Source organism: Anoplopoma fimbria, chromosome 8 (genome assembly GCF_027596085.1).
Source record: "Anoplopoma fimbria isolate UVic2021 breed Golden Eagle Sablefish chromosome 8, Afim_UVic_2022, whole genome shotgun sequence".
In the NCBI taxonomy this organism is placed as follows: domain Eukaryota; kingdom Metazoa; phylum Chordata; class Actinopteri; order Perciformes; family Anoplopomatidae; genus Anoplopoma; species Anoplopoma fimbria.
In genome coordinates this window covers 26,727,853-26,745,448 of record NC_072456.1, presented here as the reverse complement: position 1 = coordinate 26,745,448, position 17,596 = coordinate 26,727,853, and the positions used below count along the sequence as shown (strand labels likewise).

Genomic DNA, 17,596 nt, shown 5'->3' with positions numbered 1-17,596 from the left:
AGTGTTTTCTGTAGACTGAAAATGAATTAGAAATCTTGGAGTCAACATGAATTTCTTCCATATTATGTTATATCTTATTATAATGAATTACTTATTATTATCACTTTCAAATGAGTTGTCATGAAGGGATTAATGTTTAAATAAGACGTAGAAAACCATGTCAAAACAAATATTTATATTCAGACTGGGCTACTGTAATCGTGACCCAGACTCATAGCACATAACTCCATTTCTCAAATCACAGATCTTCAAACTAGTTTTCTCACTGTTCAAAAAAAGTGAAAACAAAACATGGAGAAGCAGCTTTTAGTCTGTTTGCTTTGTGCCATGTCGTAGAGTACATGAAGTAACTTGAGGTGCTGTAAAAAGTTTATACTGCATGGCATTGTTGTCTCATTGTCTGTCCATCCCATATTAAAATATATCATTGGATTGGCCACAGGACAAAGTATATTCAAAAAAATAGCTCTATTGTGTCAGATTTTACAGCTAATAAAGCTTCCTAATATTTTTCAGAGGGATGATTAGTCACCTTGAAATAAATGTGTTCTCTGAGGCGACATTAAACATAAAAATGTGATGATCTGTGATGTTTCCATCACTCAAACACCTGAAACTCTGCAGAGAGCTGCTGCTGAGACACTCGTCCCCAAACAGATGGTGATCCTGGTTAAACAAGTCATTGTACGTCACAATTACAGATAAAAAGATGATAAAAAGATGAGATTTGGGACAAATATACTGTCTTTTTCTTCTTAAGTGAAGGTAAGCAAATGTGAGAAAACACAGAATGATTGTAATAATATTTCAAAAAAATATTTTATTTTTATTTTGTGTCGTTGTTACAAAAGTATATTGAAGCTGATAATGAAACCAAGCTACATGTGCTTAATTTCTCTGTTGCACTCCATACAAAAGACTTTGTACTCCTGCAGATTAAATTATACAGATGAAACTGTAAATACATGACAGAGTATCTCTGACTGAAAGGAGAGGAGCTCCCCCTAGTGGACATTTTAGTGCATGGTTTCTCCTGAATAACTAATGTGCAATATATCAAAATATACTTTGGACAAATTATAGGCATTATTTATGGTGTTAAAGACACAGAAAAGCTGCAGCTGATGTTTCCACGCTGACAGTCGATCCTTCAGTGTTTCTGATGAGGCTGAAAAATAAAATGAAACACATAAAGAGCACATTCAAGTTATTTTAACATGAATATATAAATGCAGAAAACACACTGGAGATAAGGATCAGCTCTCACATACTTCAGCATGTATTGCACATTTTTCTTATTTCTCTTTAGAGTTGTTTACATGATATGTGTTTCCAAAAGCTCCATCAGCATCTGATCCACTCACCTTTAACTTTTCAGTTGTTCTGCAGAAGCAGCTGGAGCTTTGTTCTTACATTCTTCACACACATGGTGGCAGGACCTGAAGGGAGGACATTCTGTTTAATGATCGATATTTATTATGAATGAATTGTTGCAGCACAAACACGACGGAAGAAACGGTTGAATCAACGACTTAAATGTAATTTATTGCGAATTCTTGAAGCAAGGAAAAATGAGATTTACGCCGAATGATTATTTTTAGGTAGTATATTGTAATCTGTGGTATACAATTCAAACACACAAACACATTGTCTATCTATTGTTTTTGTTTTATTTTTTGCCTGTTTTATTTTTTTGTGGATACCTTATTATCTTATTTTAATCTATTTAGTTTGTCTGTTTGATTGCTTGAGAAACAAACAAAATAAACATGTTTTTCTTTATTTTTGTATTCAAAATGTTTTTTTATGTGAAAACTAATAATGGAAGTGGAAACAATTCAATTATTTGGTTAAATGTGAGTAAAAGCTGTGCAAAGTTATGTTTTGATAAAGTCATATCTCCACTGCTCTTAACATAATAAGTGTTATTTCTTACAAACAGAGAAGAAAAGACTGCCATGACAAAACGAGAGTACGAAGCAGGATTTCTGCACAAATTTACCTTTAAAAAAAACTTTATTGATAAATTGTACATATTTTTCTGGTATGTTTTGGTATTTTAATTTTAATTTGTTCTATATCTATGTTTCTTGATTTGTGTGCTTACTTTCATTTTTATTTTCTGTTTATGTTACATCAATACAAATCCTTTGTATATGTGAACTTACTTAACCTACAATAAACCAGATTCAGATTTTATAATCATTTGATTCCTACAAACAAGACAGTGAAACCTTTAAATGAATGTATTCCCTACCTGTGTCCAGGACGAGACCAGGGACCAAATCCTGGTCGACCCTCAAGGCCAATCGCCTGAAACTTGCTCCGACAAGTTCCAACATAAGATGCTTTCCCAAGGCATAACCGAGGATCCCAGCAACTAAAGGAAAAATAGACTTATATTAGAGAATGATGACTGATGGGGGATATTAAAGGAGACATTACAGGTGAACAGAGTAAAAATAGTTTGTTTCATGTTGTTGACATATTAGAGTCAACGGTATTTACAGGAAAATACTGTCAACAAACTATTTTCTCCATGTTTTTAGTAATAAATGTTGTATAAATCAGGCTATGAATGATATCTGAACAAACCCCTCTGTGTTAACCTTCAGAATATAGAGAGGAATGAACCTGTAAAGTTTGGTGTATGTAAGAGCTACTGAAGTGGAGATTTATGGATCAGAGTCTGAGAAAAAACTCATTTAGAGAAAACTTCCTTTAAAGATATGTTTAGTTAAATTACATACATGTTGAAGACACTACAGGTGAATAGGGTAAAAAAAATAACTAATAGATATCAACATGAAACTTCACCCGTTGATTACTGACATTAAGATGATTATTTTTTGTATTACAAGTTTTCTGAAATGTTATGTTTAAATATGCAAATGAGGCATTATCTAATGGTAACTTTTGGTGAATTTAGGAGAAATCTACAGACGCAAATAGACAAAGAAGTCAAATAAATGTCTGAAAGAGGACGTGTTATGGAAGTAATATGAATAACAATGTTTTAGCCCGTAATGTCTCTCCCATTAACAGCAATACAAAGTCAAAAATACTGGATGATGCATACCTGCTAGCTTTGGAAATGGACCAAATCTCTTTGATGAATTCCAAATGCCTGCATGGAAGAAAAAAAAAATGAATTCAAAACCAAATGGTAGATAAGTACAAAGATGCTTGCTTTTTATTTGTACTATGATACGATGTGAGAAGAAGAGGGTTTGAATGTCAGAGCTTTACCTTTGTAGATGAGTCCTCCAGTGACGGCCATGCTGCCCAGAGAGAAGGGAAGAGCTGAGGAAAGAGAACAAAGTCAATTCAAAGCTGATTAAAGCCATTATATATTATATTAAATTGTATTGACTGATTCAACACTTTAAATTTGGTCAAGACCCATTCACTTCCTGTCATGGATCCATCCGGCCTCGTTTGACTTTGAGTTTAATCTGATTAAACTTTGAACTGTGAAGTATTGAGCAAACGGACGGAGATGACTTCTCTCTCAGGAATTGTTGCCGTTTCATGTTTACATTAGTGAATAGTGAGAGAAGTCGGGCAGCAGCTGCATGGCTGACAGGGGGGGGGGGGGGCTTAAGACAATAAAGTGTTGACATATGAAACATTAATCATTTACAGTCACAATAATCTGTAGAGAGGTATGAGAGCGACTGTCATGGCAGCTTTAGATCTGTGTGGGTGTGAACACAAACACTAAATCTCTTGTAGTTTTAGCAGCTCAGTCATTTTTTTGTTTGGTTTTGTTTGGTTTATAAACTCGGGTTGAACTCAGGACACTCCCTGCCTCGCTTTGTCCAACACAAACTGGAAACTTGATCTTATCAGGCCGAGTGAAATAAGGTGAGACACTACGGGCAAAAATGTCGTTTTTACATAAACTGGTCAATAAAACTTTGTCTGTCTGCGTCTGTAGATTTCTCCAAAAGTTACCATTAGATAATGCCTCATTTGCATATGTAAACATAACATTTCAGAAAACTTGTAATACAAAAAATAATCATCTTAATGTCAGTAATCAACTGGTGAAGTTTCATGTTGATATCTATTAGTTATTTTTTTACCCTATTCACCTGTAGAGTCTTCAACATGTATGTAATTTAACTAAACATATCTTTAAAGGACGTTTTCTCTAAATGAGTTTTTTCTCAGACTCTGATCCAGAAATCTCCACTTCAGTAGCTCTTACATACACCAAACTTTACAGCTTCATTCCTCTCTATATTCTGAAGGTTAACACAGAGGGGTTTGTTCAGATATCATTCATAGCCTGATTTATACAACATTTATTACTAAAAACATGGAGAAAATTAAAAAGAATTGTCTGTAGGGTATAACATTAACTTGTAATAAATATTTTTTTCTTAATGTCAGTCATCAACTGGGGAAGTTTCATGGTGATATCTATTAGTTAACTTCAAATACACATGGAAGTACATAATTAATATACTGTGTATGAAAAGTTTACTGCCAGTTGTTGAAGCCTTTGATTTAAGCATTTTGGCAGCCACCATTTTGGGTTGTTTTTTTTACAATAATTAATAATAAACATTTGTGAATATATTAAAGATAATACCTCTATACCAGAAGCTTTCCTCGTGGCATTCTTTCCACACCTTCCTCAGATCATCTCTGTGGACGTGGTGGTCCCCCATGGGACACTGTAGAGACACACAGGTTCAGGTATCACATCTGCAGGCAGTGATGGTCCATCCGACCCGAGACTCTCACCTTCCATCCCCCTTTATCCGGACCAGCTGTTCCTGCAGCATCGCCCGTCTTCACCGTGATAGTTTCAGAACTCATGATGCAAAAAGATTCAGATTCTTTTTATTTCCTATAACCAGGTTCCTATAACCAGAAGTGTGCAACTCTCTGCAGCTCATGCACTTCCTCTTTCTCTCTCTCTCTCTGCCTTTTATCTGCTTTTATTCGCTCCTCCCTGTTTGTAAACCCGCCCCAATAAAAAGAACAGACTAGAGACTCTTTCTATTAAGAAAAAACATATTTTAAAATATAGAATTTTGCAGAAACAATATATAGAATTTAAAAGACAAGTCAAAAACTGTATGTGCAATGGGATTATTGCCCCTTGCATGATGGAAACTTTATTGACATTAAGTAGAAGCAATCAGTCTTTGTGGTAGAACTGGTTACATAAAACATCCCGTAGTTTTCATGGTTTGTGAAAGATCTCTTAGTAATATGTGTTAATAAAACAGACTAGAGGCTCTTTCTATTAAGAAAAAACACCTTTTAAAATATAGAATTTTGCAGAAACAATATATAGAATTTAAAAGACAAGTCAAAAACTGTGACATATAAAGATGTTTTTCTATTTGTCACATAAGATAAAACACAAATTATGAACCAATAATGCTCCATGTGTCGGTTCACCTCTGTACATCTATATACACCTACAGGTAAGACACACCTTTATCAGCTGTGGGCTTTGATTCTTTTGTGCATTTGTTTTATTAAGTATGTGCAATAGGATTATTGCCCCTTTTACGTGTGCAAGCAGGTATGATGGAAACTTTATTGACATTAAGTAGAAGCAATCAGTCTTTGTGGTAGAACTGGTTTCACAAAACATCCCGTAGTTTTCATGGTTTGTGAAAGATCTCTTAATAATATGTGTGACTGTGACACATATTTAAACTAATTGTATTTAATAACATTATAATTAAAAATGAAAGTATGTTATGTGCATTTAATTACAAGTGGATAAAGGAGTGCTGAATCAGTTACTTTATTAGAAGTTTACTTCCACTGGACAAAGGTCAGGTTAATAGACGTTAGATCAAAGAATGGTTTATTACCACTGATAAAGAAAGAAAATACAAAGAGAGTTTGCATAATCATTGTCTCGCTCAAAGACATTTCAACATTACTCTTGTTTAAATATGCAGAAATTCCACTTTTATATTAACTATTTAATACTAATTGAAGCTTTCCAAACTTGTTTTCTTTTATATCTAAACGCAAATAATGTACAAAAAACAAACAGTAAATGCATTAACCTGTACAGTCAGCATTAGGTCAAAGGTCAGCCTCTTTGTACAACTAGTCAGGAGTGGCAGTCTAGTCATGCTCAAAGAACGGCATATTGATAATTATAACAATAAAACATTACATTACTACTACTACGTCTAATAAAATTAATAATCTTTATTCATACAGCACTTTTCAAAGTTACAAAGTGTGCTACATAATTACAAGAGGAACAACAAGATTTCAGGACTACAACAACATTAAATAATGTCATTACAACAATATAAAATAAACAGAAATAAAATACCCAATTGATACAAAAAATAAACAAGCAACAACAGTAACAGATAAGATGAGTTAGAAATAAAATGATGTACTTGCTTTAATAAAACCTAATAGAAAAGATAATAGAAGTGATTTAAATTATCACTAATGATATATATTTATATACACTTGCAAAATGTAAAAAAATAAAACGTAAACCATCCTTTGGTGTTTGATTTTTACCTCTTACTTTTTTCTTTTTACAAAATGAAGCAAAACACTTAAACTAGGAAGATCTCTGGTATATAATAATGAGAATAAATATGAACAAAATTTAAAATCATACCATCTAAACTAACAAATAAACTTGTTTACAAGATATTTAATCAAAGAAACCAGGAAGTGCATGTTTGGATTTACTCAGTTTTTCTATTTACAGATTAAAAAAAAGTACAATATTTCCCTCTGAGATGTAGTGGAGTAGAAGTACAACAATTAACAACTAAGTTTAAATACAATTAGTACATTCTACCACTTTATTACTGCAAAAACAATAACACATCCTGTTATTCTCAGGAGCTGGTTTGTCCAGAGCTACCCTGAAGGCAACACTACTGGAAATGGTTGCGTTCAGGGTCTTTTTTTAAAGGTTGTTAATTTGTGTTCTTTGTGACAGATTCAGTTAACCAGTTAAACATTTATATAATTAATAAACATGTTACTGGTGTTGAAAAAACTAAACTGGGAGCTGCAGCTGACTGGGTTTGTTCGATTTGTGTCAAGTCACAGACTTATAGTCACCTGACCAGTAAGTGTTTATGATGATAATTAAAGCTTTATTTGGGGGCAGAAACAACTGAAAACACTCCAGATGTGTCATTAACTCCTGTTGTTTATATATCATCACAAAATGAGATGTAAATCATGTTAAAACAAGCGCACCAGCACTAAGCACCGCCCGGCTAAGTTGTCACCGAATGAACTCAAACAGCGGGTTCACGGGGGCGGTCAGCCACGTGACTGACGGGGACCAATCAGATGCCATCGTGGGAGTGACGTGCTCACAAGAAGAAAAAACAGCCAATCAGGAGCGGAGCTAGCGCAGCCTGTTTGGGGAGCTCTGACCAATCAGATGCGCAGGGGAGGGGCTTAAACGCCTTCTTGTGACGCAACAGAGCCGGTAGCGAATCAACAGCGAGCAGAGGCGTGGCCGGGAAGAGCTCACAAGCAATCAGCGCACAGTGGGCGTGGCTTATCCCAGCACAGGCCACGCCCATTGGCCGGTCTCAGGACTTCCCACAGACAGTTGTATGTTTCATAAAAATGCACTCTGATGCGGCAAGTAAGTAGTAACGCTCCAGAGGCTTTCTGTGCATCATATGAGAACCTTTAGTGACGCAAAGGAGCGAGCAGGAGAACCGCAGCGTGACGCGTGGGGGTTCTACACCTGCTGCCAGCTCGGGGTTCTGCAGAATTAGAGGAGAACCGGTGCTGTTTGGTGGCTCCCTTTGTATCTGCAGGGCTTTTTCTTGGGCGACAACAAAGGGAGGACAGGGAGAGTAGACCAGGTTTAGTCCTCCTGCAGTCATGCATGTGTGTGTGCATGCATGAGTGTGCATGCATGTGTGTGTGTGTGCATGTGTGTGTGTGTGTGTGTGTGTGCAAGGTTTTTAGTTTCCCCTGATGCCAATCTGTGCATTGTGTGTTTTTCATATTCATCATCACCGAGGATGCACCGCACGTTTCCACGCACACTCGGGATGCGGTGCAGAGCAGGGGTCAGTGTTCTGCTTCTGTTACAGAGAAAGGAAAAAATTGTGACGCAGTTGTGTAAAAAAAAAAAAAAAAAAAAAAACATATTTCATTGGTGTGCAATGCTGCAGCAGGGCCGTCGGGCTGTGCGACACCTGAGGACCAGCTTGCTGCAGGAAGAGCTGTGGCTGTGGGCCAAGCAGCCATAGCATGTTAGATGATCTGTTTTTAAACACAATGTAGGATGCATTCAGTCAGATGGGGGTCAGAACAGGCTCTGAGAGGAATAGTTGTTGAGTCTAAAGCTTGGGATTTGTAGTTCAGCTTCCAGCCTGAGCAGAGGCATCAGTGGCTTTCTTTTAAAGGAAGTGGACTACAACTCCCACACACCCAACTCTCCAGATACTTTGTAAACTCTGTGCAAGTTGCGCGTCTGCACTGCTATTTTAGGTATGCAGCTACTGCTCGGCCCTGTGTGTGTGTGTGAGTGAGTATGTGTGTGTGTGTGTGTGTTTTTAAAATGTCTGGTTTTTGGCTTTGCAGAAATAAATCTGGATTCGGGGTAGGAGGGGTGCATAGATGACATTTGGCAACAAGGTAGCACGCGCACGATCACACATCGAGTTTGCATGTCGAGGAATGCACACAGTCACTCCCTCATTACTGTGAGAGATGTTTTTTTCCTTTTTTCTGAAACCCTCTTAAAGTAGAAATCACACTGAAGTAAGTTGAAGAATCGATTATTGATTGGTGGCAAAAAGACACTGATCACAGGGTTGTTGTTGTTGGTGCTGCGATGATGTCACCTTCTTGTACCCTTGTGCAAAGCTCACGAGTCTAATGAGGAGCAGCAGGCTGTGTGTTGTGTTGGAGTTTGAATTTAATCTTTCTGTTGTTGTGGAAATAGATTTACAGCTGAGTTCCCACTTGACTACGCTGGCCAGCATCCATAAGATCCACCACACCTTGCACAGGCTGGTAAATACATGTTGGCAGCTTGTGTATTTTATATATTTTAATATATATGTATTTAAGGTGTTAGTGTGTGTGCGTGTGTCCTGCTCACATGCATGTGGTTTCTCGTTCTGATAGAACCTGACAGAAGACGTTGGACAGGATAGCCGCCCCTCAGGTAACGAGGGGCAACGTCTGAACTTTGGGTCTTTTCTGCCGGCTCTTTTTTTTAAAGAACACATGCATGTTTAGCAAGATACATATATGCATCATCTGTATGTTGCTTATAATTCTGTTTTCCATTTGCTTCCTCAGCGTGTTGCCCCAGAGCCATGCCTCCTAGGAAAAAGAGGAGACCCTCTGCTGGAGACGACATGTCGGCCAAGAAAAGTCGCCAAGACAGGTGTGTTTTTAAAGAGGAGCATTGTGCTTATTAAAGAAGAATAACTTGCAAAATACATAATGGAGAAAAGCCTTTTTTTTATATCACATTGCAATACTGAATTTCTGCTGATCTTTCTTCTTTTCCTCTGCAGCGTTTTCAGAAAACACGAAACGCCACAAATCCGTGAAGAGGAGACATTTTCCAGTAAAAGATGTCTGGAGTGGTTCTACGAATATGCAGGTGAAGGTTTGAGACTTTTAAACTTATCACTCAGGTCATGATACATTCTCTGTTTATGTGCATTTCAGCAGTAATCAGTAAAGTGGTTTTCTTTCCTCATGTGAAATGAACGTGGCTTCACACCTGTCCTGTCCTCACTAGGTTGTGACGACGTGGTGGGTCCAGAGGGCATGGAGAAGTTCTGTGAGGACATCGGGGTGGAGCCGGAGAACGTGAGAAGATTTCTATCTCTATTAATTTGGACATCCTTCTGGTTGTGTTTTGTGATGGGCATTTCTCATCATTTTATGTTTTAATCAATAATTAGTTCACTAGGTCACTACTTATTTACACCAGTTCTTCATTTCAAGGGTTATGGAGGTCGGTTGCTTTTGTTGACTTGTGTAAATCTTCACTTTAACTGTCTCCACCACAGCTGTGAGTGTAGTTGGAGGACCTCGACCCGACAGAAAAAGCAAAGGAGATAATAAATTACACCAAAACATTAAAAAGCACGATTGAAAAAACCAAACAGTATCGTCGGGGCTTATCTCCCTAGCACAAGGGTTTGTTTAATACCTGGGTGTTCGTACGCATTCCTAGCTTCTGAAACCTTAAACACGAAAAGGCTCTCGGAGGAGCCAGTGTTAAGTTTGTCCGCTCCGGGCTACTGTAGAAACTAGGGATGGTTACAGTGGGGATTTTATCAATAATAGTACTCTTATCAATACTGCTAATCTGTTCTGGTCCTTACCGATATTCTCATTGGTTCTTTTTGATTATTTTGTCATTTCATTTTTTGTTTTTATTTATTATTCTTGTATTTTTCTTGAGCAGCCATACAAGAAGTTCCTCTTTGGGGGCATCCCTACTAGAACATGGCGGACTCCGCCTCCTGCTCCTTTTGTAGATATAAAAGGTTTCTTCTAAGCTAAATAAGACACAACGATTCTTAGTTTTCAGGTGACTATACACTGATTATAACACAGTTATTAATATTATATGACTATGTGTTTGTGTCCAGGTGGTGATGCTGGTTCTTGCCTGGAAGCTGGACGCCCAGAGTATGGGATACTTCACCCTCCAGGAGTGGCTGAGAGGAATGGGCTCGCTGCAGTACGTCAGTCACATACTTCTTATCTGTCGCATGCCGTTTCAAAAGATTCTTGTTTCATGTAGTTTGCAGAATGCTCTCGGTACTCAGCAGAGCAGGCAGTAGTGTAGATTCTGACCAAAGCTCTTTTTTTCCTGCTGCTGTCAGGTGCGACTCCACGGAGCGGCTGAGGAACTCGCTCGACTACCTGAGATCTGTCCTGAACGACAGTACCAGTTTTAAGCTCATTTATAGATACGCCTTTGATTTTGCCCGGGTGAGTCAAGCTAAGTTATTATTTTCCTTCAAAGACACTCACATACACAGCGTTATAAAACAAGTTCTGCTCATTTTAAGTTGTTTACCGATACCATTATCAGAAATGCAGCCGGATTGGTACTCAGCAATGACGAACCGGTTCTGGTACCAGAATCTGATTCGGAAAATCTCTAGTTTGAATATTAGAACAGATGTTTTCTAAGCTCTTATTCAAGCCAATGTTCAGACCACTCTTAATGTTTTGAGGTCAAGATCATTCTCCAGTTTGACTTGGAAAGCTGTTATCAAATGTACATAGTCTGACTTTCGTCTCATGTGGACACTGAAATGTGATTTAAGGAAAGCAACTCGCTCTGTTACAGTGAATGAAAACATGACGCAGTGGTTGTTTCATATTTGAGTACCAGTCGTGGTGTGTTTTGGGGGAAACGTAGATCTTGATGATGCTATTAGACCGGCCCCTCTGTTATAAAATGTGGTGGACATTTTTCATGACGCTGTGGGCGTTTTGATTGGACAGGAAAAGGATCAGAGGAGTTTGGACTTGAACACAGCCAAGTGCATGCTGGGTCTTCTTCTGGGGAAGACGTGGCCTCTGTTTCCCGTGTTTAATCAGTTTCTAGAGGTAAGCGTCAAATTTGTCCCGTACTGGAGTTGTGTATAAAAGGTTTGTTTTAGTGGCCGTTATCTTGTTGCTATTTTTACGCCCTCAAATCTATAATTGTCAACGGGCGGAAGCGAGAGGGACGGCTGCACCACGAGATAGAAATTGTTTTCAGGTGTTGACCTGTCAATCAGTGTGTAGCCCCGCCCCTAAAGCATCCCCTGCTTTATGGTCTGTTTGACTCTAAATGGAGCATCATTTACTAAATGAACATCATGCTGTATTGAAGAAGACTTGAAACTAGAGATTGAGACCATAAACTCATGTTTACAATGTTTACTGAGGGAATAAATCAAGAGAGAAGTAGAGTCATTTTCTCATAGACTTCTATACAACCAGAGGACACTAGAGAGAATCCAGCTTTAAGACATGAAGCATCGACTTCACTCTGCAGAACACATTTAAAAAAAGACTAGCTGCCAAAACGAACATTTCTATGGAGCAGAAACGAATAGTGGCCTATGCTACGCTATGATTGGCCAGTCGGCGTTTGAGGGGCGGGACTTGACATAAATAGGGTTGTTCGAACTAAAAAGGTTATTAATGTAATTAATTAGTTCACTGTTCCTCAGCAATCCAAGTACAAAGTCATCAACAAGGACCAATGGTGCAATGTTTTAGAGTTCAGCAGGACAATCAACCTGGACCTCAGCAACTACGATGAGGACGGTGCCTGTGAGTGGACACACACACACACACACACACACACACACACACACACACACACACACACACACACACACACACACACACACACACACACCTACACATGAACATGAGCGTCCCATGAATGAGTGTTTTCGAATCTCGTCTCTGTTCTTTCATCAGGGCCAGTTTTGTTGGACGAGTTTGTGGAATGGTACAAGGAGAGACAGATGTCATAGAAGAGCAAGAAAAAAAAAAACAATGGAGGAAAGAAACACAACTGTGACAACAAACGACTATGAGAATCAACAACCGACAAGTAAACAATACAACAATGGTAAAGCAGTGACTGTGGGCGCTTCCGGGTAGAGGAGAGGGGGTTTATGGGTAGGCTAGGAGGGTGTGTGTGTGGTTGTGTGTGTGTGGCGGGGGGGCAGACGCTGGGTTTGCAGCCTGGGTGAACGCCGCCCAGAAAAGCATGGAGGGCTGCCATAGTGAGGTTATGTCTCCTATCAAAGTTGCATAGTCGGCGAGCTTGCAGCAATCCCCCCCCTCACCCCCTCACCCCCTCACCCAGTGGCATTGCTCTCTCTCACTGTGACCCGTCATATTGCTGTGTGTGTGTGTGTGTGTGTGTGTGTGTGTGTGTGTGTGTGTGTGCGTGTGTTTGGATAACATGAGATCACACATGGACGATGGAAGCTGAACGGTTTTGTGTGTTTGTCAGAGAAAAACGAACCATTCATGCATTTTGTGTCGGAGTCTTTAAAAGGGGTCACTTTGATCCGGGGCACACTTTAAACTATGAATGATGGACTTGGAACTATTTTTTTTCTGTTTGTCGTATTTTGAGTTCTTCAAGAAGCACACTGTGTCAAAAAACGGTTGATGGCAGGTTTCGGTTGTCGAGCTGTTTACGTTTAATTTGTGCCAGTGATTTATCATTCTTCCCCTCCTCTTCATTTTTGTTCCTTCCTGCTGTTTCTCCTCCAGCTAATGCTAACAGTTTGCTAACCCCCCTCCCTCCCTCCCCCTCCAAAGGCTTCAGACCTCATAACACCAAACCAATCAGCATTGCTGCTTACTAACTCTTATCACAGTGCGGCGGTGAGCCACTCGCTCTGATCGGCATCTATCGGCCTCCGACGACCGATTCGATGCGTGTACGATGTTGTAGGTAAGAGTATTATTGTGCCTCGAAAAACATGGAAGTCACTTTGTGTGTCATACCACACACACACATACCAACAAACCCAAATGTATATACACACACAAACACACATACAGAGACACACTGAAGTGGTCAGGGATTATTTCAGGATGAATTCAGACTGTCGACTTAGAGCTTGTCGGTGTCCTATTTTGTCTCGAGACGTGGCATCTGTTTCGTCCTCCTTAGTCCACTGATAGTTTCTTACTGGTAGCATCTCTCCCCCCGACAGTGTTATTAACATAACTACAGTGGAAGACCGGTGACCCTTCTCAGGACGAGGTCCTTAAAGGCTTGAGTAGAAAGGTAGGTTTGCTGAAAGCGTTGCTGTCGTAGGAAACCCCCTCCCGACAGTTTGGAACCGCGTGGCGATGCTACGCCGTTCTTTTCGCCTAGTATAATGTTCTCGTAACACATGTATAGATTTTTTGTCTTTGGCCGTGGTGTGATGCTGAATCGTCGAGATTTAATATTTGCATGCATGCTCCGACAGAGCCTTCTGTGAATGGATGAGATTTATAATTTTTTTGAAATTATAATTTTTTTTTTTTCAAAAGCTTTTTATTTTTTTTGTTTTTTGTTTTGTACAGGAATTTGTGCAAGTGTTTTTGTGCTTAATTTCTTTTTTTGATATTCACGAGCATGTCGTCTGAATCCTGATGGACGACGTGATTGTGTGTATTGAGACCTGGAACACACCTGTAACCTCACGGTGGAGCGGGAGTTCCCTCCTGCATTCAGCCCATCTTCAACACATCCTCACACGTGCTGCAAGGCTTCCGTTGGCTGCAGACTGGATCTTATTTTATTTATTTTTTTATTTACATGATACGCATTAGAAATACGCATTGAGATTTGCTGTGAAGATAGAATGCATTGAAATCTACTGCAGCTGAAGCTATATGAAGGCCTCTGTTGTTACAATGAGAATCATCAGCATCACATCTGAGACGGAGGTCGTTGTTGGATTGTTTACCAAATACTGTGTAGAGATCAATGTTTTAGATTTTCTCCCATAACGATGCAGGAGGATGAACACCCTTGTCCCAACTGTATATATGTATGTAAACTATGTAAGTGTCTATATGTCTGTTTTCACTATAACCTAATGTCTATATACATAAATAAAAGGGTTTATTAACTTAATGGCTTTTATTTGGGTTCTTAAGTTAATCGTTTTTCTACAACATCAAAAGCAAAGTACCCTCATTAAGATGCACATATTTTGTTCAGATATATGGTTTTATTAAGGTGTATTAATAAGTGCATTAATAATACATGAACAGTAAGTTGATATGGATTCTCGTTACAAAATTTATTACAGGGAGATAAATCTTTGTGATGGATGATTAAAAGCAATTTACAGCAATGAGGGAAATGTGAAAGATAAAATAGTGCCTTCAACAACAGCTCCACACAATAAATTATTAGTATTTCATTTCAAGCATAATACTTTTCACAATAAAAATTCACAATATTTGTGTTATTCAATAAAGATCAAACGATGCCAATTATTAGCTTGTTTTGGATGCCAGTGACTTTTTAAAATCAAACTTCACTGTCAGATTCCTCCGTGGTTCTGCTCCGTAAAGACCTCCATGTAAGCCCCACGGCCTCGTACGGCGCTGGTGTTGCTGGAACAGGAGGTGGAGCCCCTGTGGTGGTTCAGTACCTCCGATGTTGTGCCTCCTGTAGTGAGGAAAATCATTTAACAAATCTGTAGCTCTTAGAGTTGATGACTTGACCTCCTTGTCAGACTTGCGATCGCTAAACCTTGCGCCACCTTGTGGACGAATGTCATCAAATAGAAGCGACGCACTCTGAGCTGGATTTCCTCCAACGTGTCCCACTTGCGTCTATCCGATGACATGGCTTTTAGGGCACTGAGGCCTTTCCTTTCATTCGTGGTCTCAGATGCAGCCTTCAAGTTGTCAAACTTGTCAAGAGCTCTGCTGGATGCAGGAGAAACGATACGAGCACCAAGAGATGAGTGTTGATGCATCAGTGGCACGTCGGCCCTCCCTCTGTCCTGTTCTGTGTTATCATCACTTTCACTGCTGGAGGAGTTGGAGGAGTCGGGTCGGGGCAGTTCTGGCTCTGCAGGTGGAGACGATAAGCCTGCATCCCGATGTCTCCTCGGACTCGGGATGGAAAGGTCAGACAGCTGACGACCGACGCCAGTCCACTGGATCTCGGGTGGCACGTCTAAACTGGCCGTACGTATTGGCTGCTCGGTCCTTCTCTTCACCACGTCATCAAAGCTCAAACTGGGAACTCTCGTTGGGGTGAGGGATGGACCTTCTCCCGCAACAATTCCAGTCCCCATTTGTCTTTGCTTTGTGTGGTCTGTAGTTTGACCATCACCACTTAGGGATGAAGAATCACTTGGTAGTGATGGAGTTTTCATGATTACACGCTTATAAGTGATTAGAAAGTCATTGTCTGTCATTCCTGACATGTTTGATGCAGTTGTGCTTTGGTTCACAGTGTATCCCGTCACCTCATTTTCGCTCTCGCTGCAGGAAGATGGGGAATTACTTGGTAGCGGTGCCTTGATATCCAGACGCCGCTTAATGCGCGGGACACCGAGGCTCAGGTTAGGAACCCCGAGGCCTATCGTCTCATCCTCACTACTGCTGCTGGAGGATGATTCCTTTCGTGCTCTGATATCCAAAGCCCTCCTGATAGGGGGGATATTGGTGAGACCCAAATTGGGCCGCACTGAGTCGGACTCCTCTTCTACAGTGGCCTTCCTCTGCAACAACTCTGTTTGGCTCTGTGGCTGATCCGGTTTGATGTTGGCAGCTTTGATTCTGGGATGATTCTGGGATGCTTCCTTCCGCCATCCTTCACTTGCAGGTTTTGTTGATGCATCTTCATTCTCACTGCTGGAGGAGGAGGAGGAGGAGGAATCAGGCCGTTGCTGTAATGGTGGTGTAGCAGGAGCCTTTTGACTCACCTTGAAATCCAGGTACCTCCTATTATATGGAGTTCCAAAACCAGTCAACGTAGTATCTGTCTTTCCCTCAGTTGTGGGTCGGCTATAGTCTTTTCTTAATCTCTCTGTAGCCTCTACCGAGTCGCCAGTGGTGTCTCCTTGACCCTTCAAACTGAGAGAAACATTCACAGGTTTGCTTTCAGGGGTTAGAGATGAATCTGTCTGTATAATTCCTGGCATTCCACCTCCCCTTCTCTTTCGTCTCGTTCTGCTGCTTTGACTCCCAGTCCCACTTTCACTGCTGGAAGAGGAGGGGGAGTCGGGTGGAGGTGATGAGGGCAGATTTGGTGGTTCTTGTGTTTGCGCTGTGATTTCAAGGCGCTTTCTGAAGCGGGAGATACCCAGGTTCATCGTGGCCCAGCGTGACTGAAGTTCTGGGTTTATCTCTGTTGTTGTGCTGATGTTGCCACTTGTTTTGCCCTTCACTTCATCTGTAATGACTGTATACTTTTCTAATTTTATATTGTGGTCCGTCTTTGGACTGTGAGACATGGTTCTCACTGGGGTCTTTGGCGATCTAATGAACTCCTTTTCAGTGGCCTTTGATGTGGCAGATACTCCCAGTCCTAGTTTAGCGTGCTCATCCTCACTGCTGCTACTGGAAGAGTTTAATTCAGATTGTCGAGAGCCTGGAGACACACCACTAGGCACCAGATCTGGATGTGGTGATGGTGCTTTGAAATCCAGACGTCTGGTGATGTAGGGCACACCCGGACTCAGCTTATGCAACTTTGTCTGTTGCTCACGATCTGTGTTCCCAACATATTCTTTGTCTTTCTCATGTGTTACTGTGTAGCTTGAACATTTGCTTTCACTGTCACTGCTGGAAGAGGAGGAGTCCGTTGGTTGAGATGGTCCTTTGATATCCAGGCGCCTTTTGACATAAAAGGCACTGCCGAGGTCCAGACCAGGCCTTGACTCTGGTTCTACTGTTGTTTGAGGGTATCTTAAATCTTCTACATTCTCCTCTTGCTCATCTGAGCTGCTTGATGAGTGACCGGAAACATTTTTGATAGCTTCTGCTTTCTTTCCTCCCGCTGTATGGTTCGTACTCCCACCACTTAATAATAAATCAGGAGGTGGAGATGGGACTTTGAAGTCTAGACGCTTCTTGA

The 17,596-nt window shown here is 40.2% G+C and overlaps 2 protein-coding genes across 13 annotated transcripts; one reads left to right on the top strand and one right to left on the bottom strand.

The window, feature by feature from the left end:
* Nucleotides 1-837: 837 nt before the first annotated feature.
* On the bottom strand, nt 838-4,900 carry ociad2 (OCIA domain containing 2). The gene is given in 8 exon segments (XM_054602242.1): nt 838-1,168; nt 1,365-1,439; nt 2,258-2,360; nt 2,363-2,380; nt 3,080-3,127; nt 3,250-3,303; nt 4,601-4,685; nt 4,756-4,900. Coding segments are annotated over 7 exon segments (456 nt in total). The 5' UTR covers nt 4,831-4,900; the 3' UTR covers nt 838-1,168; nt 1,365-1,366.
* A 2,675-nt stretch (nt 4,901-7,575) lies between these two features.
* dcun1d4 (DCN1, defective in cullin neddylation 1, domain containing 4 (S. cerevisiae)) lies at nt 7,576-14,608 on the top strand. Of its 12 annotated transcripts, none has more exons than XM_054602236.1 (12): nt 7,857-8,060; nt 8,578-8,631; nt 8,942-9,012; nt 9,127-9,166; nt 9,304-9,391; nt 9,525-9,619; nt 9,755-9,825; nt 10,617-10,708; nt 10,854-10,962; nt 11,485-11,589; nt 12,201-12,303; nt 12,457-14,608. In XM_054602236.1, the coding sequence occupies exons 5-12, from the start codon at nt 9,321-9,323 to the stop codon at nt 12,510-12,512; spliced, it is 702 nt and encodes a 233-aa protein (XP_054458211.1). In that variant the 5' UTR covers nt 7,857-8,060; nt 8,578-8,631; nt 8,942-9,012; nt 9,127-9,166; nt 9,304-9,320; the 3' UTR covers nt 12,513-14,608. The 12 variants fall into 12 exon arrangements, with proteins under 12 accessions (XP_054458207.1, XP_054458206.1, XP_054458215.1 ...); XM_054602235.1 differs by having other exon boundaries at nt 8,578-8,757; XM_054602232.1 differs by lacking the exons at nt 7,857-8,060; nt 8,578-8,631 and adding an exon at nt 7,576-7,624 and having other exon boundaries at nt 9,525-9,613.
* Nucleotides 14,609-17,596: the final 2,988 nt, after the last annotated feature.